Consider the following 24,823-nt stretch of genomic DNA (forward strand, 5'->3'; position numbering starts at 1 on the left):
AGCTTGACTTTTTTTTTTTTTTAAAGCTATTAAGCATGGAGATGGTGTGGCCAGACTCATTAATAAATTCACAAAAACCAAGGCAGCAAATGGAGCATGTTTCCTCACGAATCTAAACCTGTTAGCAGCAAGTAAGGCAATTTAGGCATAAATTGAATTGTAGGGAACAGTGTAATGGGGACTGGGCCAAATCGAAGAGCAGACCAGTGTCTCAGTGACATGGAGGCTTGATTAAACCCAAAGGCCTCCGGGAGAAGAACTGCTTTTTCCCTGCGCAGCACTGTGCTGCGTGTTTTCTTCTGTTTTCAGACTCGGGTTTTTGAAAAGGGGCCTGTGTTCAGGTATGTTTTTTCATGAAAACTAACATGTGCACATTTTGGAAGCAGCATACAGGTCAGGTTTGGTGGTTTCAAGATACTGCACAGTGGAGCAGAGACAGAGAAATGGACACTGGCCAGAAATAAATTTTACTAGAAATGTGAGCAGGGGCTGAGAGGGTAAGAACAGACCAGAAGGCCTCCCAACTGGGAAGAGGCAGCATCTCAGGTTGGGAAGCATCAGGGTGGACAGCAGGTGTGCCTCTTGTTCCTCTACCCATTCTGTGTGTGATGTGCCCACCTTTGTATTTCTGACAGGGCCTCTTCCAGATCTGCTAGTTCAGCTGCAGGCATGGGGAGCTCACACCCTTAGGTGCCAGCTGTTGCACCTATTGGGACAGTCACCCTCACTTTGAGGTGGAATTGGCTTTCCCGTAGTGCCATCCACGGTCTCAGTTCTGTGTACTGCTCTTCATGGATGGGGTTTCACGGGCCCCATCCGTTTGACCTTGGCGCACACAGGTGTGTCTTTATGTCTCTCACAGTGTGGGGTCCAGAGTTGATAACAATGTGCTGGATAGATGCATTTAGCCCCACAGCAGCTCTGCTGAAGCCGGAGCTGGGATTCCTGAAGGTCTGCATGCCTTCAAGGCTCACACTCTCTCTGCCCATCATTAAGCTGAATGAGCTCAGTAGTGACCAAACACCCTAGCTCTTTCCACATAGGCAAAGTCTCATGTCCCCCTGCTCCAGGGCTTCACAGGCTCCCCTGCACCACATGAATTATGTATAGAGGTTGCCTTCTGCATGCCAACTGCAGGCCCTAAATACAGCTCTAGGTCCAGCAGTGGTGTGGGGCAGTGCCACAGAGCTTGGGAATTTCCTTTGTCTCAGTTTCCAGGAGTCCCACTGGCAGATGGGGTCTGGCTGCAGTGGACCTCCTGGTTCTCCACAATCCCACCACATATGATCTTTTCTGCAGTGTTCTGCCCACTGTCTGGACTCATACACACTCCAAAAGCCCAGGCCAGCCCTTTTCCTATTGTGCCTCTGAAGCTTCTTAACCACTTTGAAATCAAATGAGCAACTCTCTGCTCAGAACCAAGACACTGCCACCTGTTTGACCACGTATTTTAAAGTCTCTGGCTGGAGACTTATGCCCTGGAACATCTGACACGGCAAGTCCCTTAGACGGTGGTTTGCACGGTTCAAGCCACTCCCACTCCTGGGGCCTGACCATCGCCCAGGTTGGCACCCCTTCGTCAGCCCCGCCATTTCTGCCTTATGCCTCCTTCCCTCTGACACACTGAGGAGCCCCAGCATGCAGTCCTGGCAAAGCCGTGTAACACTTAATTCAGAAATGGGGTTTCCTTCCTCAGGTTGTGGACACAGTCTCAGTATGGATACAGGTCACAGGAACCTGGCAGAAGTGAGGAGACATACTTACGCTTATAGGTTGACTTTTTGGCACATCATAAACACCTTCCTTCTTTTGGCTGGTGGGAACCTATGGGAAAATCAAATCAGCACAGTCAGAACACTCTGATGCTCCACTTTCACAGAGCAAAGGGACCAGACTTCATTCTAAGTTAGCCAAGTGTGTGTGAGAGCAGCCCCTGATGTCCAAGAGGCCCCACTGACAAGGGGCTACTGGAATTTGAAGGTATCAGGCTCCCTCCCTTAGGAAAACTGGATGAAGAGACGGGTGTGCAAATCACTTAAATGTTTACAGATGTCTCCATCATTGACTCTTCACAGAACCACAGAATGGGATGCTGTAAAGATGCCAGAGAGCATGTGGTAGAAAAATAATCCTCCCTTCACCAAAGACAGAAATGAGACCCTGAGAGCCTCTGAGTCATCCAAAGGTACTAAAAGCAGTTTACAGCTGAGCTTAAACTGCTCAGTGCCAAGCTAGAGATCCAGGCTATTTAAAATACAGTAAATATCTAAGTCCTATTACAACCTATAGATTCTGTTGGAATCACGTAAAAGCCATCTAATAGTGACTGAAGATTTTTTTTCCCATAAGTGGCATGGATTCCAGAAATAGCATGAACCTAGAATCCAGAAAATCATGACTGTTTTTAACATTTTTCCCTGTCTTCTTCCTTCCCTCTCTTCTCTTCCTCAACCATCTGGTCTTACTGGGTCACACGGCAACTCTAATACCCTGAACAGGTCATTTAGTTCCTTTGAGCTTCACTATTATGAAATGGGTCCTATTGGCTCTGCTTCTCAATTAGGTTAACATGAGAATAGCATGAGAAAACAGATAATAAATAAAAAATTATTAGGAGCCCTAATACTGTCATGTGTTAGGATGATAGCTTTTTTCATGGATACATTATGTAAGTATATATATCAAGAAAGTTTGTAATATAACAATAGATACACTGAATACTTTACTAATAAGCTGAGCAAGGGCTTTGCACATTTAAACATTCCAGATTGAAAGCAATCATTAGTTGTTTCCCAGCAATTAGCACAGCTTAGCTCACACCTCCATCCGAAAGATTTGCCAGCAGTGGTCCTAGAACTGTCTGCTAATTTGTCCTCCTATTCCTTGGACTGGAGCTCCTTAAGAGCAGGCACGGTACCTAACGCTCAGTAGGCATCGAGGAAATGGCAGCTGGGCAAAGGTACTGCAGAGGAACACGGGAATAGTAAAGGAAAGAAAAGTATCTTGTAGGGCCAGCCCGTCACGCCGTTCTCCCTGAAGAAGGAAGAAGCTGCACTTGCTCCTTTGAGTCGTTGGCCATCATTCTCATTCTCACTAGCTTAACGTGAAAATCCTTACATGGATTCTCCCCTGTGAAGCTGGTATTATAATCTCCAGTTTAAACAGTAGAAAATGAGGCTCAGAGATGTTAGGATAGTCTGTCCAAAGTGTCCAAGCTAGTAAATGATGAGGTTCAAATCCAGCTCTTTCTGGCTGCCAAACAGGACCTTTATTACTAATGCTATGAGCTTACATTGACAGGGCACTTTCTGTGTTCTAAACATTTGTGTTTATATGCATTCTCATGTAATCCTCAGGAAAAGTCAATCGGGTGAGGATGACAACTTTCCTCATGTTGCAGAGGAGGGAGGTGAAGCCTGGAGAGGGTCCTGCAGTCATGAGCAGGGGAACAAGGAATCTGAGCCGGGGCAGGTGGCCTTAACTGCTACATCATGCACAGTGGCACCACTCCCCTGTTCCCACTGTTCCCACAGCTGTTTTGGTTGCTTCTTTTTCTTTTACATCACATTCTACCCTCTTGGAAGTGTTTGCAGAGGCTTGTGGAATCCAGGACTGTGAGTGAGCATGGGTGTGCAGAAGAGGCACTTTCAGAGCTGCTCATGCACACCTCACTTTGCAGGCAGCCAATGAAGAATGTATTGCTTTGCTCCTGAAAACTGGGCTCCACCTCAGAGGACACCTCTCAGAATGCCTACAGAGACCTTGTTAACAACAGCCAAAAAATCACCAGCTTTTGCTTTTATTTTTACTAGCTCACCCTTTCCTGGGCAAAACGAACATCATTTCTGCACCTGTAATTCACTGCTCACTATGGGCACTTAGCAAGCTGAACCACAGCCGACTCAATTATCCCTGCAAATGGAGAAGAAGCTGTGGGATGGATAAACCCAAACTGTGCATAATTGAAAAAGCTTTCTGCTTGGCTCTCCCATGGGTGAGATATCAATTGCCTGTTTGTCCTTTAAGATTTATCTCAGCTGGGACATCTTCTTGAGAGCCTTGCTTAACTCTAAGCCTGGTTGGTCTCCCTCTGTACTCATACTCATGTAACCTCTGCTGCACCTTCCATTAAGAAATAAAAGTAGCCAAGAAGGTATTATATGTCACACACTGTGCTCTGCCTGGGACACTGATGGAACAGGGCTCCTTGTCTTTTGGGGGGAAGATGGCAAAGTAATTGAGCTACTTAAGTTGAGTGTAATATGTGCTTTTTCTTATATGGAAGTTATCAAATCACACTGCAACTGCCTGTTCACTCTGCATTCCTACTTCTTTGCTGAGGGCAGGGCAGGTATTTTACTGACCTTATTTACCCATCTGTAAATACTGGTTAAACAGGAAATGTTAAAGCATCAAACACTGACCAGGCATGCTGGACGCAGAACACTGGCAACAGTGCTTAAGGGACAAAGACCAGAAAGAGGATTGGTTCTGGCTCCGATCACTGCTTGGCTGGTCCCTGCAGGCTGCAGACCATTCCGGCAACATGATGTTGTAGAGTAATAACAGTTCTGAGCCAAAAGGAAGCAGGAGATCTGGTTCCTTGTCCTGGCTCTGCCACAGGCTGTGTGACTGTGGTGAGGTCACTTGTTCTCTGAACGTCGGTTTCCTCTCCTGGTAGCTGTGAGCATCCACAGGCTGATATAAACCCCTGGAGGGTGGGGCCACGCTGCTGTCACTACTGCATCCCTATGTGTCTAGCACATGCTACTTTGTACATATTTACTTCTGAATGAATGAGTCGGTAATGAGGAATTACTCTAAAGCTATACATTAAATACTGAACATGCAGAGGACACTGTTAGCTCAGCAACATGAATAGTGTAGAGAGGCAGTTTAAGGGTTGGGTGACATAGGGCTAGACCCTCATCATTTTAAAATAATGATACATGTCACATCATGGGTGATTAAAAATGATTTTTGAGTGAAGGATCTGGGAAATGCCCTCGTGGAAAGCTGCAGTCTTCCTCAGGCAGGAAGCTTGTTAAGGTACTGAAGAATGCTGGGTTTAGAATCCGAGGCTCTGACCTTGGGCGCAGTACTTAAATTAGACGACTCGAGTTTCTTGTGTTTAAAATGATAGTCACTGTAGCTGTTCTTATCTTACCAAGTTATTGGAAGGGTCAGATTAGTTGAGGTGTAAAAATACTTTGTACCGTCAGGTTCTGTATTGTTTTAAAAAGACAACTGATAACGTTTTCTGAGGCATACAAAGAGAAAGGCAATTACTATTATTAGTCCAGTTTGGAAAATGAGACCACTGATCCTCGAAGAGGAATTACATTTGCTCAAGAGCCTCCCCTCTCTTGTGTTGGAGTCAAAAATAACAAAGCCAAGCGAGGTTTACAGCTTTCCGCTCAGCTCTCTGACAAGAGGGGGTGAGCAAGTCTTGATCTACTTCACTTAATACGTCATCATAAGACATCTCAGCCTGACGGCTGGAGGAAGTAAAGGGAGCTAACGCTTACACAGAGCCCGCTGTGGCCGTGAGCTGTCTTTGTCATTGTACATGTTCAGATCCCATCTAGGAGCAGATAATACAGTATCCCTATTTTATAGCCCAGGAAATTGAAATACAAAAATTACTTGCTCCACTAAAACAGTTTAGGCCCCAGGTCATTCCAGAAAACAGGACGGGATAAAATCTGAGACCACGCTGGGCCAAGCTAAGTATAAGAAACATTGCTATCCACTCAGGAAGCTTCTAAGAGCTGTTCCTTAAATGCCCGTCCTTATCTTTAGGCCCAGGGGTTATCTCTTGTTAGGCAGACTGAGGTCCCACTGACTGGCCGTGCCAGAGAGGACAGTGACCAGAGGTCTCTCCCACAGGGGGCGATAAAATAGTCATTCCCTTCAATGGTCCCTTCCTGTTAATGACGGACAGACAGGAAGATCTGGAGGTCAGACCTGTTAAAAAAACAAGTGTGATTTTTAGACAGTGACTTGAAATCTACATAGAATCTAATTGAGAAACTCAGCATCAGGAAATTCTGAGCTGAAGAGCCTCAGGATTTATTCATTTGCTCATCGAGGTCAGAGAAGCCTGGGTGAGGGTGGGGTTTCTCTCTCTCCCTGGCTCTGGGACCCTGGGCAAGGTACCCTATTTCTGTGAGCTTCTGATTTCCTGTCTGTTAAGTGAGAATCATAGTTCAAGCCATACAGGGTTGTGGTGAGAGATAAGAAGATACTCTGTACATCCCGTTCCTAGCCCTGGCCCACATCAGTGCTCAGTACTTGTTACCACCGAGCAGGCCGACATGCTTCTCTAAAGAATCACTGTCCTTTGATGAGGCGCTAGGGCAAAGAGCAGAAAAGGGCCTTGTCTGAGAGGCTGGTCCGTCTTACTCGCTCGTTCATGATGAGCAAACAGGCCCAGAGGAGGAAGGGACCGTGACAAGGCGGATGATGGCAGCCTCGGTGCTTGTACTGAGATCCTCAGTCGACATACTGTGGGCTCAGTGTTTGACTGAGGATGAAGCCTCTAATTTACACTCTCCCCATTATCTTGTGTCATTCTCATGCCCACATGTGAGTTAGGGAGAAATTATTCCCCTACTTTATCACTGGGGAAACTGAGTCTCAGAGCAGGTGCCCTGCCCACTCCCACTCAGCCAAAGATGGTTGGTGGGAGCCAGAACTAGAACCCAGATCTCTGCTTGCCTAGATCAGTACTTCCCAACATAGGAAGGTCGCCCCTTCTCCCCCAGAAGCCCCCCACAGGGCACGGTGAGGCCCTGCCCACTAGAGCTAAGTCTAAATTCAAAAACGTCTCACAGTGAGGAGCCTGATTCGGTTTGAAAAGATGACCTCTCTTTAGAGGGTGACTGGTTGATGGTTCCTTTAGCCTCATACTCAGATATCAGAGGTTGTACTTTGAAATCTGACACTGAGGACTTCAATGCAACTTTTCTCTTTAAAGAAAGAAACTTTGTAAACTATGATTTTCAACAAAACTTCAAACCACAGCCTCATACTTGAATCCAAACCAAACAGATCTGGTGGCTAGAAATACTTATTACTCCACGGGGCTGGTTTAAACTGAGTTGTTGGTAGAGCTAACATTACAGTTTGGTCATTTAGAATCCTGTGCATTTGATGGAAACTAGAAATGCTTTACTTTTATTACACAAGTACCTCATGGCCAAGACCGAATGGCAGGCCGCACAACCAAGTAAATCAAGAAAATTAAAATCACTTATTAAATACATTACATTTTCCCTTCTTTCATAATGTTTATATTTCAAATTAAGACTAAAATTTTAATTAATGAAAAATTGGATGCTGTCATACATGTTTGATGTGTTGTTATGGTGCAATTATTCAAACTCTTTAGTGGAAAAGCATGGGGGGAAAAGCGTGAGTTTTCCCACGTGGAGTTGGATCTTAGCTCTAAATAGTTGTATGGCCCTGAGGAAGTTGTTCAGCTTCTCTGAGTCTCAGTTTCCCCTTGTAAAAGCAGGATTAAAATACCTATTTTGTGACATATTTATGAGAATCAAATGAGTTAAAAAGTATGTTCAGGGTTCTTCATGTAGGCAGACCTTTAAGAATATTAATTTGTCTCCCCTTCAAGAGGGTTAAAACTTCTAACTACTTTCTTTCAGTGAATATTCCCCAAGTTATTTTCAAATAGCATTTTTGAATGCACCTTTCATTTTTAGTAATGTTGTTGGCTTAAAGAACTTCGATGAGTGCATTGCTTTGAGAAATGAAGGATCCTACTATGTGATGGATGACAACCTTCCAATGGGTTGCTTTACTAAAATGGCATGCTCGATTCTTGAGTCAAATGAAAATACTTGAGGACCATAAAAATTGAAACACTGTACCCTACTGTCCAGTAAAACTACTGGTAAGTTGCAGGGGAACCAGAAGCCAGTTCTGAAAGCCAAATACTAGAAGGTATTTTAACAAGCCTGGAATGATCCTGTGTGACCATGTGAGGAGGGAGCCCTTGGTTCTCTAGTCCCGTCAGTGCATTTACTGGCAGTGATACTGTGGTAAGGAGAGGAAAGCAATTTTATACCTGATAAATGTTTTCTTCTGTTTCGGGATCACGGATTGGCTCGTGTCCAGCCTCAAACACAATGTACTATTACGGAGCAGCCAGAGCAGAAAGGTCAGAGGGGAAGAAGAAAGAGGACAAAAAAAAGCATATGGAATTCAGGATACAAATCACAGTGAGCATCAAGGAAACAGGCACAACAGAAAATATCTTCAAAAGACTGCTGAACTACTGAGATGCAAAATGTGCCATGCACACCCCTGCCTTCTCTAAGGAAAACTGCAAACCTCTGATGGTCAGTCCTACAGCTACAACGGCATGGGGCCCTGGCAGATCTTTCTGGAGATACAGGAGGAGGATGCCTCTTCATTCAATGGCATTTCACCCCACAATGTCTGCATGTGCTGCACTGCTGAGTGGGAATGCCGTCTCCTGGGAACACGTGGGACTCCAGCTTTATAATCTTTGTGTTGCAGCAGTTGCTCCTCTTGGCTCACTAAGGCTCACAGCCTTAAGCCATCTCTGAAGTGCTCAGGAGCCCGAAATCCCCACATCCCATAAATAGTCCCTTATTTTGTATTCTGTTTTAAATACTTATAATCAATTTTTTCCTGTGCCCGTTTCAGACTCTAAAGGACTGGGCCTTATGAAAATAGGCAATCATTCTTCACTCTGAATGAGCCACTTAGCCAGGGGCTGAGCTCGTATTACAGACAAATCCTCACTCTTAGCATCTAAAGCAAGAGCATGCCATTAGGCACATCTTTGACATCTGTTTGCCATATATGCTAGATACTTTAAGTTATTCATACTACACTACTTGTATTGCCCATATTATATTTTTGTCATAGCATCAACTTTCTATATGAAAATAAGCATTTATACTTAATGTTGTATGTGCCACACACGTATAACCCATGCATGCTCCAGGTAGAAATATAATTTTCAGATTGTTTTCTTTATATCCAACAAGCCCATGTTTTTTGGCTTCTTTCTCTCTTTAGGAATGAGCACAGGGTGGGGGTGTGGGGTAGGCCTCCTCTTCCCTTCCTCCTCTATGTGTCTGAACAGAGCACACACTTGAACCCAAGGGAAGTCCTCTCTCTACCCACACCTGGGCTGCAACCTTGAAGAGCCACCAGAGAAAACCACAGGCTGCGATGGCTGGGACCACCCTCCCTCTCCTCACAGCAGCCCCTGTGGCGCGAGCCAGGTAGTCAGAGCCGCAGCCTGGCTCCCAAGGGCCAGAGAGACTTCTCCACACAGCCTTCCTAAAGCTTACAAACCCTCCTTTCAGTTTGTGTTCAAATGTCACCCAAATGTCAGTCCCCATCTCCAGTTCCTAACTCAGAGAAGCCACCTTATTATTCAGTCTCTCTAATGAACTCAGAATATTCAAAAGACTCTTGAAAACAGTCAGCTCTGGGAGCAAACTTCTACAGATTGCAGAGGGGGCTGAAGCAGGGGCAAGAAGGGAGAGGCGCATCTCTAAATCCCATGTTACAGATGCCGGCCAACCTTCTGTTAGTTTCTATGGAAATTTACCCCTAGATGGGCTGGCGGCCCTCACCCTCAGGAGGAATCCCGGTTCCCCTCCAGGCTCTGCAGTCAGGAGATCCTTCAGGTTTCTGACAAAATGCTGTTCCCCAGCACTAGCCATTTCTCACCCTAAACTCCGACTAGTTTCAGAAGTTACCTGGTATACAGGATCTTCAACATCCTCTTCCAAAATTGTCTACAGCAGAGTGAGGGATGGGAGGGTAAAAGCAGAAGATATAAAGGAAAAGACATGAGATTGTATTCAGAAATTACAGGACAGCAAAGAAACCAGCTCTGGGTAGGCTAGGCTGGTGGGTTATTAGGGTAGAAAATGCACAGAAAAAAAATAAAAAAACCTTTGCAGCCACCCCCATCCTCATTGTTAACAAAAGCAGAACAACTGTGTTTCTTTGGTGTTCCTCCCCTGAAATCTTTCTCCAGATTCAAGATTTCATTTTTTTTTAGCACGTGGAGAATTTCAGAGGATAAGGGATCATTTCTAATGGCTTGCTTCCCATGCCTGTAATTTACACGGGAACCTTTCATCTTTGTTTATTTCTCCTTGGCAGCAGGAAGAGAAGCCCTGACTGTCAGTTTTCACATCCGTTTATTCTAAGCCCCAATCTTCTCCGGTACCAGGACAAATTCACAGGAATACCTGATACACAGCTTGTTCACACTGCTTATCCTTTTGTGCCTTTTTTTCCAATTCTTCTCTTTGCTTCAATTCATAGATAAGTTGAAAGAGATCTCTCAAATCCAGAATAACAGGTTCTGCCTATAGTAACAGGTGGTAAAGCACATGATGAGAAAACGGTACTGAGCTGCAGTGGCCAAGTTTTGGTTTTGCCTACTACAACTCTCAGCCCTTGCTTTTTCTATTAAACTGAAAGCATTCCATCTTTAATTAATTCTACCTTGTTTAAATTGGCTTAGCAAATTGCATCTAGGCTAAAGTTCATTTCTTCAACTAATTATATTTACAAATTCATAATAATCATAAGTATAAAAGGCATTGCTTTTTTTTATTAGTAATTTCAAATGCAATAAAATTAGGGTAGGCCTTATGCAAAACAGTTATTTGTTTCCCCTTATTTTCTTTTTAAATGAGGCTATGAACACAAGGAAACTTATTTGTACACTGTGCCTCCATTCAGCTTCATCAGAAAGGAAAATGAGTCACTACAAAATACCCATTAGAAAAAAACAGCAGCAAAACTGGAAGACATGACCATGTTTTCTTGCTCCAAGGCTGTGTATCTTTTCTAGAGGAGAGGCTGAGTATCAGCATTGCTTAGTCACACATCCGAGTGGGCCTTCAAAGACCAACAGGGTGGCTGTGCTGTTCCCTGCAGTTACAAGGCAAGGCGCCCCCCTTGGACAGGAATACTCACCGCCTGGGCTGTTTTTATGGCCACAAATCTGTGATTCCCTTCCTTCCCACAAACGTATCCAAAGGCCCGGTGATCTGTGATGTCCTTTGCAATGTAGGAAATTTCGTGAACAGCATGATGATGCTGAAGGGCCTATCAGAGACAAAAGGAAGAGCATATTTTAGGGGACTTTCCCTTCATGCTGTTGATCAATAAGAGATGTATTTCAGCTACGTGTGAACAGGCCCGAAGGGCTTTGGAAAAGCTGTTTAGTCCAGATGGAAGGAAAAAGAGCTGTGCCTGCCCTTGAGAAATGGAGGCTTCCCTCCATGGTCGTCATGCTGTGACCAGAGAGGTAAACAGGCCTGTTCATATGCTGAATGAGCATCTGTGGCAGTACTTCCTTCACCTTGCCACAACCAGCCAGTTTCATTCAGTGGGATAGGCTCCTGCTACGCTTTCTTCACGGCACAGCTCAGTCTAAGTTCTACTTGATACTAAATATGCTTGCTGTGGTAGAAGATGTGCACTGTGCAGCTACAGGGGGCACCATTCATATTCACAGAGCCTTAAGTTTGCATGTTTATAACAATTTTCTGGGAGATGGTGTCAAGAGTGTCTTGAGGAATGTACATGTTTCTCTATCTTGCCCAAAGTCACCACTTAGGCTAGAGGTGGGGTTCCTGTACCCCTGAGGTTTTTCATGGGTCTGTTGGTCCTTCCAACAGCAATGTCCCTTCTTTTATCTGGGTGCCCAAATTATATTTATATAGCAAAAGACATTTGAGATTGCATCTCCTCTGTGAAACCTCCCCCAATCCTCCATCTCCCCAGACCCTTTAGCCACTAGGACCTCAGACCGCACAGCCAGCCTCTCAGGACAGCGGGCACCTGGCTCTCATGACAGTCATTGCCTTAGTTCTAGACCACTGGTTCTGGCCTTCCAAAATGTCCATTCCTAGCTTGTTGTCATCTCTCTAGGCTTCTGAATTTCTGAATCCTTTCTATAGTAGAATCTGGGGCCACACATTAACCTTCTGGAGTCTAGTCATTCACTAACCTCTCTGACTTCTCTTGGGCCTGTCCTTCTGGCTTCATGACCTGTCAAGGTTGCCCAAGATCCACCAGACATCAGGCTTAGAGGGTATTATCACCACCCAGTCACCCTACTCCTTCAAGTGGTCATAAGATAACTGTATAATTCTAGTGGATTTTGACACAAATAAAGTTGGTGAAGAAGGAAGTGTCTGTTAGTAAAATAATCAGGATCCATTCATTCTTGTTTTATTAAGAGGACAAATTCAGCTAGCAGAGGGAAATTGCTCAAAGAGCGGTAGCTTTTTCATGGTGCTAATGATGTAAAATTGATGAGATTTATATTCATACAACAAGGGGGTATTGATTTATAGGCTTTTGTGAGCGAGAATGGTATGCAGCATGGGAAAGTGGGAGACAAAGACTTTCTCTTTCTCTTTCCTGAAAGTATTTTTCTCTCTGCATAATGTGGAGAATGTTATCCACGTTTCTTATTAAATCAAAGTTTGACAACAGTACGTTATTGATTGCCAAGTGGAATATTGCTCTAAAATTAAACTGTGATTAAAAGTCTTCCTGGTGAAATTAGATTTGGAGATGATTGTGCAATGGTAAAAGATCACCTACCATGCAAGATAGCAGATGGAGACGTTTTAATTTATCTCGGAGTCCTCATTAAGTGTTTTAAAATCAAAACATTTTTAACGCCTGATGATACCTCATATTGCCTCGCAAAGTGTAGCTGTGTGTGTGTGTGAAGTGTTTAAAGATATCTGAACATCATCTTTCCTCATAGTTAGTTTGATGACATGTTAAAAAGGTTTGCTCTGAAAGTGGCTTACTCATTCGGAAACTAAGAGTCAGTGAGGCGATATGTCTACACTTCTCCAACCTTAACCATGCAGACATGATATAGATACTTAGATATACAAATACATTAGAACCCTGCTAATCCTTCAGTCGTATTATCACATTCATCTTGGCAACACAGAAGATCTTGCAAATACTTGTTCACTGAGCCTCAAAATTGCTCCATGTCTTCAAGCAGGTTTTTATCAGCACAATCAAAGACAGTTGGAGCCAAAGGAACCTTAAACATCATATAGTTCTATTCTGAGCTTATTCACGAAAGGACTGAGGGTCAGGGAGAGTTCTGGCAGGACCAGTCCTAAACCCAGGCCTTGTTCTCCCTATTCAGGATGAAAAAACATTGTAAAGAGGAAGACCATGTAGAATCAAGGTCTCCTTTCCTTAGACTCCAGGCTCCCTTTTCTGACAACAAAACCATGACCCTAACAAGCTGGGATAAGGAAGTGGGGAGCTGGGCAGGGAGGTAAAGCTGAGGCTGTTTTGAATTCCACAAGGTATCCGAGGTCACAGAGTGTCAAAAATCAGAATGTCTGGGGTAAAGGCCAGTCTCAAGGGTCTCAGAGAAGAAAGGTCGAGACAGCGTGATCTCAAAGTGTACTCTTGGGGGGTTGGTCATCTGTGATATCTGCTGAGCAGCCAAGACTGGAAAGGTAAGGTGAGGACCTTGTTATGGGAAATGAGGGTTGCTTCACCCCAGGAGTAAGTGCTTCTGTGGAGAGATCTTGGGGCATCCCAGGTTGGTCTGGAGGAGGCAGAGAACACAGGGCTGAGGGATAGGGAGAGGGTGGAGGAATGGCAGATTCTGGTCATCCTCCACATTTCCTTTGGAAAACAGTTTCTGTCTTAGAAAAACTTAGGTTAGATATTAAAGTATGCCAAAAATCAAAGCAGGTATTTGGTTTTAAAAATAGTGTCTTTAAGAATACTACATCTCTCTGCCACAGCTATATTTATTCCTCCCATTCTGAGCTCTCCTCCTTACACAATGGATGAAAAGTTGTCACTGAAGAATTCCAAGGACAATCTAGAGATCACCCTCTTCAGTCGAGTCTGACCTTCCTCCCAGGCTGAACTCCAGGAACCCTAGGCCGCAAATCATCTGAAGGGCTCATCACCCCTGCTCTGGGTTCTGTACTCTCTCAGCCCCGTGCTCCTGCTCACGTTGTTTTCTCTGCTGACTGCCCTCTTCATCCCTGGAGCCCTGAGCCACTGGATCCACAGCACTGCATCATAACTGGCTTCAAAGTCTAGCTCCAATATCCTGCGCTCCGACTCCCCTGATCTCCCTGAGGAATAATTCCTGTCCCTAGACCCCACTGCATTGTATTGGTTCTCCTACCTAGGATGCTACACTACACACTTCTTCATTGTGTTGCGTGTTTATCCATTCATCTAGTTATTCCCATCACTGTAGTTAGTGAGTGTCTGTTATGATCCAGGTCTCACACTAAGCACTACATCTATCCAAATGGTTAAAACAAAGTCCCTTCCTCATAGTCCCTTTTATGAGGTCATCTTGCAACCTCATAAGACAAGCAGGCAAAGAAACTAACAATCAATATAATGAGACAAGTGTTACATTAAAGTTGTGCACAGGATGCTATGTAGGCTCAGAGCAGGAAGGGGGAAGGGCACGAGAGAAGATGTGACAAAGAAGCTCATCCTGACTGAGCCTTGAAGGACACAGGGAAGTCCCCAGAAAATCAGGAGGAAAGGCCATTCTCAGCAGAAAGAACTGAGCAGGGCAGGGCATTTGGAGACATCTATGCACATGTTTTCTCTCCAGCTTGGGGACATTAGCTCCCTGAGAGAGAGTCATGTCTGGTTCTCCACTCTTATCCCAGTTCCTATTATTGTAACAGTAAGTGCTAAATGCTTGATGAACTAAAGAAGGAAGGAAGGAAGGACCAAGCAGTCCGAAGACATACACTACACAAGGTAGCTGCTCAACAAACACCCCATGAATGACTGAATCAGGTTAATTCACATTTCACATAGGATTCATTCTGTGAACAGAGGGTTTCTTATCTGATCATCACGCAATCTGTTTTTTTTCTTAGCATTTCTATGAGTCATTTCCGAATGTTTAAATGAACTATCAAATTGTTTGGGGGTTACCATTTGACAGAGTAAATTACAGAGAAGACTTAATTTGTAGTATGGTTCAATACAGCTAATTAAAGACAGTATGGATTAGAAAGTCATCTGCTCAGATTTTGCCATTAGCTTTAAAAAATAAATTCTACCCTATTTAGCCTTCATAATATTATTGGGTGTATGTGTCTGTATGAGAATGTGTGCTTTCTCGAGGCAAAACTATTCATGGGAAAAAGGCCCACCAGGACTCAAGTGAGGTAACAAAAAAACAAAACAAAAAAGCAGATACACAGATAGACAGAATAAAAATAGATACACGAAAAATACACTACTTCACACTACAGGCAATTACAGTAGTTAAAACCTCACAAGACAAAGGGAGGCACAGGCTTATTATAATGCCTTTCTCTTTTCTAACATATTTTTGGATGTGTTTGCTGCACCACAGTGCCAATGAGACTGGGAGGAAACCTCTGTACCAGCCCCCAGGAACCCCATCATCAAATGTTAAATGGAGCAGGTCAGAGTGAATTCTTCCCTGAGTTCCCATTCTGCTATCTTCTAGAAGGTCATTCTTAAGGACAAGACCAAATTTCCAAACATCCCAGTCTCTAGGTGAAGAGGCAGTATGGTAACAGAGGAAAGACTCTGGAGCCAAATCTAAGCTTAATCGTTTACCAGATGTGTAGCTTTTGGCACATCACTAACTTTCTGAACCTTACTTGCTCTTTTTGTATAATACGAAGAATGTTACAGAATCCAAAGAAGTTGTTGGAAATATTAAGTTGATTCATGTAATGCATACCAGATATAAATGAGGTATGATTTTCCCCCACCAGAATGAAAAATAAAATAACCAAGTGTTGACAAAAGTGTGGGGAATCAAATCTTTCTGTCTTTCATTTCATCCATTCCTCTCCATTTCTGGCACTAGAATCAGGTCACAGGCTAGTTTTTCCATGTGTATAATGGGGATAATAACATACATCTCTCATGGACCTGTTAGGAGGATTAATGGGTCAGTATATGGAAAGGGCTTGGAACAGTGCACAGGCTGTGTAAGTGTTGGCATTATGGGTATTTTTGTTATTTATGGGAGTGCAATTTGGTGCAACTTTTCTGGAGGGCAGACGGGTTGTGTTTCAAAGACTTAAAGACATGCATAAACTTTGAACCTGTGATTCTTTTTGTAGGGATTCAATTATCTGTAAATAATGTAAGATGTGTGTGGGCAAAGACTTAGATATAAGATATTCCCTGCAGTGCTGTTAGAATAGTGAAAAATTAGAAATGTTTGAAATGTCGAACGTTAACTGACTGGTTGAAGAAATTGCATTTTGCTGTAAGATGAAATAATACATAGTAACTGAAAAGCACCTTGGGAATGTGTATATTTTTTTGCTGTGGATATATATTCACAACATCCTGTTGAATAAAAACAGCATATTACTGAAGAGTATGTTTAGTAGGATCCTATTTTTGAGAAAAGAGTATGCATATCCATACACAGTCAGTCCCTCACTTGAAAGGGTTTGACTTTAGGATTTTTGACTTTACAACGGTGGGAAAACATTCTGCAGAACCCGTACTTTGAATTGTAATATTTTCCTGGGTTAGTGACATGTGGTACAATGCTCTCTCATGATGCTGGGCAGTGGCAGTGAGCTGCAGCTCCCAGTCAACCATGCAAACACAAGAGTAAACACCAATGCACTTATACAACCCATGCAACCATTCTGTTTTTCATTCTCAGTACAGCATTCAATCACTTGAAATATTCAACACTTTATTATAAATAGGCTTGGTGTTAGGTGATTTTGCCCAACTGTAGGCTCATCTAAGTGTTCTGAGCAAATTTAACATAGGCTAGGCTAAGCTATGATGTTCTGTAGGTTAGGGCTATTAAATGCATTTTAAACTTATGATGGGTTTATTGGGATGTAATCTGATTGTAAGTTGAAGAACATCTGTATATGTATATAAAAAGTCTGGAAGTACAAATAACAAAATCTTAACAAGAGCTCTCTCTTGAGTGGTAGAATTACTAGTGGTTTTTAAAATCTGACCTTTTTGCTAATTTATGCTAATTAAAAAATTACTTAGTTACACTAATTTGTTAATTACATAAAATACTGAGTATTAAATAAATATTAAAATAAAGAAAAAAACATACGCTGCTTTTCTCTCATATTTGAATTTAGTGAATTTAGTGCCTGGTTCACCTTTATCAATTTTTACAACCATCTTTGGGCCTGTTCTCAGCCCTCCGTAACCAACTCTTGTCAATGTCACCTCCAAGACACCTTTCACTTTATCCATTCCACTCCTTCTCAATGACCAGACCAGGTCATTATTTCTAGCCTGCATAAGTACCACAACCTTGGACCCAATCATCCACTTCTGCTGATTTCTGCTCTAAGGAATAACACCACAGTGTCAAGGGATTCAGAGAAAATCTAGGCAGGTCTGATCAAGGCTATCTAGTACTTAAAACTCATCAAAAGCTTCTCATTGCTCTTTGGATAAAGACCATAATCTTTGCCAGGGCCTCTGTCCACCTCCCCAGGATTTCTCACCATGGGCCCCCTTGCTTTCAACGACCCTGTCCATTATTCAGCCCCTCAAATACACTATAAACTTCCACCTCACGGTTTTGCCTATACTATTCTGTGTGCCTAGAAGCTCAACTCCTTCTTCTCACCTTAGCAAGGATGTCATTTCTCCTCAAAAGCTTCTCTAACATTCCAGTAGAAATCTGATTCCTATGCCACAAGTCTTTTTAGCTTTCTGGACTTTCCCATGCAGGGCAATTGCTCATTTTGTCACACACATAGATGGACAGATATAAACCTAATAGTCAGCTCCAGGATCAGCAATAATATCCACTTTTTATCTCATCTTCTTATCCTGAGCATCAAATACAGCAAAATTCAGTACACATGTTTTCATTGTGGTAAAATGCATATACCATAATTTTACCATTTTAACCATTTTTGATTATCTGGTTCTATGGCATTAAGAACATTCACATATTCTGCAACCATCACCATGTGGGGAAGCTGAGGTTCCTATGGCCAGGATCCTCACTGAACTTTAACCACCTGATGATGTAACTGGCCTGTTGCTAAGCTACCACTTCTGTACCTTTAGGCAATAAGCTATTATTACACTATACAGAGTGCAATTTTGCTTGGCCCAATGCTCTGGGCAGGGGTAGAGACACTAGTGCTAGACAGGAGAACAAGCAGGATAATAAATCCTTTCACCTCAGAGAACATTTTGCTGTCAATTTCTTTGGTCACATTGAATCCATAGTGAACTTGCCTGGGGCTGAAACCCACTGGCAAGACAATTGGCAAAGTTGGCAGGGTTCACTGTTGACCAAGGAAAAAGACAGGCTGTCCTTATGGGAGGGGTGCTTCAGCGGGCTGCCCCTGTGAATGGGGAGACAGTGGATCGTCCCCCAATGGGTATGTGGTCTGAGGTGGCTTGCCTCCTAGAGGACTGGACCCCACTCCAGGACTGGAGGCAAGTGGAGGTGATACCTGAGGCAGTAGGGGTGGCCCTTGGTATAATAAGGAGGCCTTTTGAGACACAGAGTGTGCATGAGGCAGCAGGGACTGGGGGTTGGCTGCCTCTCACAGTATTAAAAAAGTCTACAGAAGAGAAGGACAGACTCCTGAAAAAGACCCAAGAAATGGCAGCATGAGAACATGAGCTGCAAAATTCTGTGGATTCCCTGAAGAAGGAAATGGCATTGATGAGAGAGGAAGCAGCATGAGAACGCCAGCAGCGAGGTGCCACTGAAGAGGTAAAAGATTCCTTACAGAATGAGATGGCAGTGCTGTCAGGTGCTCTGAAGGAGGAGGAGGCCATCAAAGAAAAAGAGGAACTCCTGGGGGAAGCACAAGCAGAGGTGGCACAAGAACACCAGCTGCAAAGCATTGAGGTGAAGGTAAGAGACCTTCTGAAGACTGAGGTAGCACTGCTGCAAGGCACAGTGGAAAAGGTAAAGGTTGCAGCAGAGGAGGCACTTGGGCGAGGGGAGAGAAAGGTGCCATCAGCCCCAGAAATGGATGAGCTGGAGAAGGATGAAGGGGTGGTGCTGGAGGCAATGATGCCTCCTGTATTGAAAGCACGCCCAGTGGTTGTAAAGAAAATAAAGACCCAGCAGCTGAAAGTTCCCCAAGGAGAGGAGCAGCCCCCTCCCCAGGTCGTGAAGCTCTCTATGCTCTGCCCCTATACTCAGGGTGAGCTGGTGGATTTGGGCTTCCAGTTTAGGCAGAAGCCCTCGGAGTCCATATCAGCTTGGCTTCTGTGTCTGTGGGACTTAGGGATGGATGGAATTGTTCTGTTGGGATCAGAGATGGGACAGCCAAGAAATGGAAGCAACCTAAATGCCTATCAGTAGATGGATGGATAAAGAAGATGTGGTACATATATACAATGGAATATTACTCAGCCATAAGAAGAAAACAAATCCTACCATTTGCAACAGCATGGACAGAGCTAGAGGGTATTATGCTCAGTGAAATAAGCCAGGCAGAGAAAGACAAAAACCAAATGATTTCACTCATATGTTAAGTATAAGAATAAAGCAAAAACTGAAGGATCAAAACAGCAGCAGAATCACAGAACCCAAGAATGGACTGTTACCAAAGGGAAAGGGACTAGGGAGTGTGGGTGGGAAGGGAGGGATAAGGGGGAATATGGGGCATTACGATTAGCACACATAATGTAGGGGGGCACGGGAGGGCTGTACAACACAGAGAAGACAAGTAGTGATTCTATAGCATCTTACTAATCTGATGGACGGTGACTGTAATGGGGTTTGTGGGGGGTACTTGATGATGGGGGGAGTCTAGTAACCAATTTCACTCATGTAATTGTATATTAATGATAACAAAAAAAATAGAATGCAGTATTAGTCACGAAAGTTAAAGTTTATTGAGAACGAAATAGAGTCCTATGAAAGGTTAGGATTAAAAGAATAAAGTTGAAGTTTATTTAGGGAAAAAAAAGGGCGTTAGGTGGGACTGGGATGAGACATGTGCATCTGCCTTTACAACAGCAAAATGGGCAGTCAAGGCCATGCAGGCATTGAGTGTGACAGATCCATCAAGACCCTCTGAGCTGGATATTCATGTGCCTGAAGATGGTTATGGCTGGGGTCTTTGGCAGCATCTTGAACGAACTCGCCAACCTATTGAATTTTGATCACAACTCTGGAAAGGGGCAGAGGTACGATGCACTTTCATAGAAAAGCAACTGGCTGCCATGTTTCATGCTTTTGTGGCTACAGAGCCCATAAATGGAATGGCCCTGACAAAGGTAATAACCACCTATCCCATTTTGGGGTGGGTATGAGACTGGACCCAAAAGCCAAGGAGTGATATGGCACAAATGCCCACACTGGCCAAGTGGGGTGCTTACCTACATCAGCGTAGTGCACTCTCTAGTAATAGCCCCTTGGATGAAGAACTCCAAAGCTTATTGGGGGTGGTGACATATTCTAGTGAAAAGCAGGAAGAACTTGCTTTTGAACCATTAGTAGCAGAGAGTCTCTATCAGGAGGGAAGAGATCCTATACCCAACGATGCATGGTACACAGACAGCTCCAGCTGTGGGCAGCCCCCAAAATGGAGGCCCATAGCTTTCCATTGTAAGACTGAGACAATATGGATGGAAGATAATGAGGGGAAGAGCAGCCAATGGGCAGAGTTGCAGGATGTGTGGCTTGTGACCAGCCAGGAGCCCTCCCCTGTAGCTGTCTGCACTGACAGCTAGGTTCACCCTGTGGATACCAACCTGGTACTATGCCAACTGACTGGTTGGTCACCGATCCCTTTGGGGGCAAGAATTGTGGCAAGATTTATGGGCCTGTGGTCAGACCAAAATAATTACAGTATACCATGTGACAGGTCATTTGCCACGGAACCCCCGGGAAATGATGAAGCAGATAAATTGGCCCAGATATGTTAGTTAGAAGGAAAGCCTGTCTCTGATATAGCCCAATGGTTATATCAGCGTTTGTTGCATGTGGGGCAAAAGACAATGTGGGCTGTAGCACATCAGTGGGGCTTGCCTTTGACCTTTGAAGAAGTTAGTAGAGCCCAGCAGGAGCATATCTGGTGCTCCAAAAGGGACTTACACCAAGTTCCACAGCAACATGGCACAACAGCTAAGGGGCCTATACCCCTCATCAGGTGGCAGATAGACTACATTGAGCCTCTACCTGTGTCAGAAGGATATCGGTATGCCATGACTTGTGTGGACACAGCTAGGGGACTTCTGGTTGCTTTTCCTACCCATTGTGAAGACCCGCAGATGACCAAAAGAGGCCTGGAGCATCTCTTTGCTGCCTATGGCCTATCACAGGTAATTGAGAGTGATCAGGGCACCCATTTTACTGGACATACACTGCAAGAATGGGTATGACAGCTGGGAATCAAATGGAAGTTTCATATGCCATACAATCCTACCACAGCAGGCATGATAGAGAGGCACAATGGCTTGTTAAAATCTGGACTAAAATCAGATACCAATAGTCTGTGGGGATGGTCAGTCCGCTTATGGACCATGCTACGGCATTTGAATGAGAGACCTTGAAAGGGAGCCCTGAGCCCCGCAGACATGTTAACACATATGGCTGCCTCCCCCATACAACTGCAAGTACAAACCAAGGAAGAATCACTGAAGCTGAGGTTTGGCCACCAGAATAACATCTTGCTGCCAGCACCAACTGTACTGAACCCTGGAGACTCCATTAAGTGGACATAGCCTTGGACCTTTCGACACATAGGCCAGTAATGGCTGGCTCTCCTGGCACCTTGGGGACAAGGCTGAGAAGTTGGCCTCCTGTGTATTCCTGGAATAATAGCAGAGTGGCCCCCAAAGGTCACAGTAGTATATTCTGAATGGCCAGAAGGTAGGAGCACCTTACCAGGGAGTTTTGTTTTATCATTACGGCCAGTGCATGCACCTCCAGTAGCACTATATATAGACCCTTCAGTAACCCCCATGGGGAAAGGAGTAAAAGTATGGTATACTAGACCTGGGAGGGACTCCCTTCCTGCTACAGTCCGATCACAGGACCACTCTCTTGCATGCATCCTACCTGATGGACAAGATTTGCCTATGTTGGTGTTATTAAAACATGTGTCTAATCACCCCTAAGGTCTTTGTGGATTGGGAACTTCTCTGGCTTGAGGATTATTATAATTTTTGTTATTAGGAACCTTCTCTGGCTTGAGAATTATTATAACTTTTGTTACCTGCATCAACATCTCGTTGTACCTTAATTTTTGTTATTATCTCTAAGTTGTTGTTATCCTCCGTTGCTCTTGTGGAATCTGGTCAAGTGCTCCAGCTATCTCGCACCAGGACCATTATGGAAGATTGAAACCATGTAAGTTGTAAGGTGAGAATCCTGTAGGGGTGGAGTGTGGGGAAGTTGGGGTTCCCATGGCCAGGATCCTCAGTGAACTTATACCACCTGATGATGTAACTGGCCTGTTGCTAGGCTACCGCTTCCATGCCCTTAGGCAATAAGCTATTATTGCACTATATAGAGAGCTCGGCCCAGTGCTCTGGGTTGGAGCAGAGACGCTAGTGCTCAACCGACCACTGGGAGAGCAAGCCGGGCAATAAACCCTTTCACCCCAAAGAATGTTTTGCTGTCAATTTCTTTGGTCACATTGAATCCATAGTGAACTTGCCCAGGGCTGAAACCCATTGGCAAGACAAACACCATCTATGCGTAGAACTTCATCATCTTCCCAAATTGGCAGTCTGTACCATTAAACACTAATTCCCTATTCCCCCTTCCCCTAGTCCCTGGCAACCACATTCTACTTTCTGTCTCTATGAGTTTGTCAGTATATATTTTAAATGAATAATTTGAATGAATGAATCTGTCAGGAGAATCCCAAGTCCAAGTCTCTCCCCGAGTCTCCCACCCAAGCCCACTGGCTTTACAGTTCTCCCACTCAAATGCCTTCATTTCCTCAGATGTTAAAATAAAGAGACTGGATTCAGTAAATACTCGTGTCCTTTTTTGCTCTAGACACTTCCTTAATTCTTTTTAAAATTTTATAGCAAAACAACAGTTATAAAAGACAGCTTCTTCTTAGTATAGCTTTCAAAACATGTGCTAAACACACAGCTCTGGAAAGATGTGAGTGAAGTCGTTGCCTGAAAACAGGGAGATGAATGAGCTAACTAGCTAAGAGCATCCTAGACCTGTGATTTGGGCTTAAACTTGTCTAACAGGCCAAGTGGAGCCAGGTGTGCTCAATCAATTAGCAATCATCAAAGTGACAACACAGCAGGTTTCTGCTCAGGAGAAGGAAAAACTACCTTGTACAGGAATCTGGGTTCTGTGTGAAACACCAGTTTCCTCACCCTGGGGTTAGATCAAAATTCCACATGCCATGGCCAAGGATGTGGCTACAGTATAACCACAGCTGGGAGTGGGTTGGACTGGCTGTCCTCTCTCTTTCAATCCATACTCATTCCCAAAAGCACACTAGGCCTAGAAATACTGGCATGAGTAAGACGCAGAGTGGGCTCTCAACAGCTGGCAAGGGGTGGGTGGTGGTGGTGGTGGTGGTGGTGGTGGCGGCGGCGGCAGCGGTGGCGGCGGTGGTGTGTGTATGTGTGTGTGTGTGTGTGTGTGTGTGTATTTAAGGAAAGAGCTCTTTTTCTGGTAGATACTGGGTACTTTGCATATTGTGTTGTTCTGTCCCCACGTCCCAAAGGTGTACAGTGTGATGGAAAGATCTGGATCTCAGCTTTGAGGCCATGGGCAAGTCACCTTTACTCAATGAGCCTCAGTTTCTTCATTTGTAAAATGGGCATGATCCCTCCATCACAGGGGTGTGAGAAAGATCACCTAAAGTGTCTAGCAGTGTTCCTGGTTGACGGTGGGCTCTTAAGCCTTTGGATCTGTTCCTAGGCAACTGAGCTTAAGATTGTGTCTGATGACATCGCACGGTGTTCAGTCACCACGTACGGTTCCCTCAGGGGAGGCTTTCCTTAGAGCTGACAGGATGACAGCCCTGGAGAAGGCTGAGGGTGGTGAGAGTCTCCTGGGAAGTCAATGCATCAGGACAGAAAAGAGCTGAGTTAGAGGGAGAGTTTCAGACTTTATGAACTCATCTAAGAACCTGGGTCCCACCATCCCAGGAAATTTACCCCTGTGGTTTTTATTTAAAGCAGTGAATTCCTTCTTCTATTTAAGAATGAAGTAAGTAATAATGTGTATAACTGTTGGTTCACTGTGCTGTATATTTGAAACCAATAAAATATTGTATATCAACTATATTTCAGTGAAAAATATACACTTAAGGAAAAAAAAGAGAATGACATGAGCTTTGTGTTACCTGCAACCAAGAAATTTCTGAACAATCCAGTGATCACCATTATCCCTGGTTATCATTACTTTAGGAGTGAACAAGTTTGGAAAGAAGTGACTAACCCCCAGGACTGCCATGCTGATGTGAGCCTTTAGTAAGTCCCACTGACACTCAAGTCTATGCCTGATTTATTGTTAAATAGTAATGAATATGGGGATTGTTACTCCAATTAATTAAAACAAAACAAATGTATAAACAGATTGTTATTATAATGTGAGATTTTTAGTGAAAGAAAAATGTGAGAAAAATATAAAACTTAAGAGCTGATCCTTTTAAATTTGTATTGGAAATACCCATATGAACTCATGATTTAAAAACAATATTCCCAGCACTGTTTGTAGAAAGGCCCTAGAAGCAACGAAACCCTATAGCAATGAGCACATCTAAAGTTGCTATTTATTATCTGGCTATCTATGTATCTATTGATC

General features: G+C 43.9%; 1 protein-coding gene across 8 annotated transcripts in view; it reads right to left on the reverse strand.

The window, feature by feature from the left end:
* The window catches only part of DAB1 (DAB adaptor protein 1), a 405,590-nt gene that overhangs the window by 54,188 nt on the left and 326,579 nt on the right, over positions 1 to 24,823 (reverse strand). For 6 of the 8 annotated variants that reach the window (XM_073233995.1, XM_073233998.1, XM_073233997.1 and 3 more), the window contains exons 5-9: positions 10,999 to 11,130; positions 10,263 to 10,382; positions 9,762 to 9,800; positions 8,087 to 8,152; positions 1,765 to 1,824 (exon numbers count right to left, since the gene is read on the reverse strand). In XM_073233995.1, the coding sequence (XP_073090096.1) occupies positions 1,765 to 1,824; positions 8,087 to 8,152; positions 9,762 to 9,800; positions 10,263 to 10,382; positions 10,999 to 11,130 (417 nt within the window). The remainder of the gene's footprint in view (positions 1 to 1,764; positions 1,825 to 8,086; positions 8,153 to 9,761; positions 9,801 to 10,262; positions 10,383 to 10,998; positions 11,131 to 24,823) is intronic. The other 2 variants (XM_073234000.1, XM_073233999.1) reach the window with 1 other exon arrangement.

This window comes from Manis javanica, chromosome 4 (genome assembly GCF_040802235.1).
Source record: "Manis javanica isolate MJ-LG chromosome 4, MJ_LKY, whole genome shotgun sequence".
NCBI lineage: Eukaryota > Metazoa > Chordata > Mammalia > Pholidota > Manidae > Manis > Manis javanica.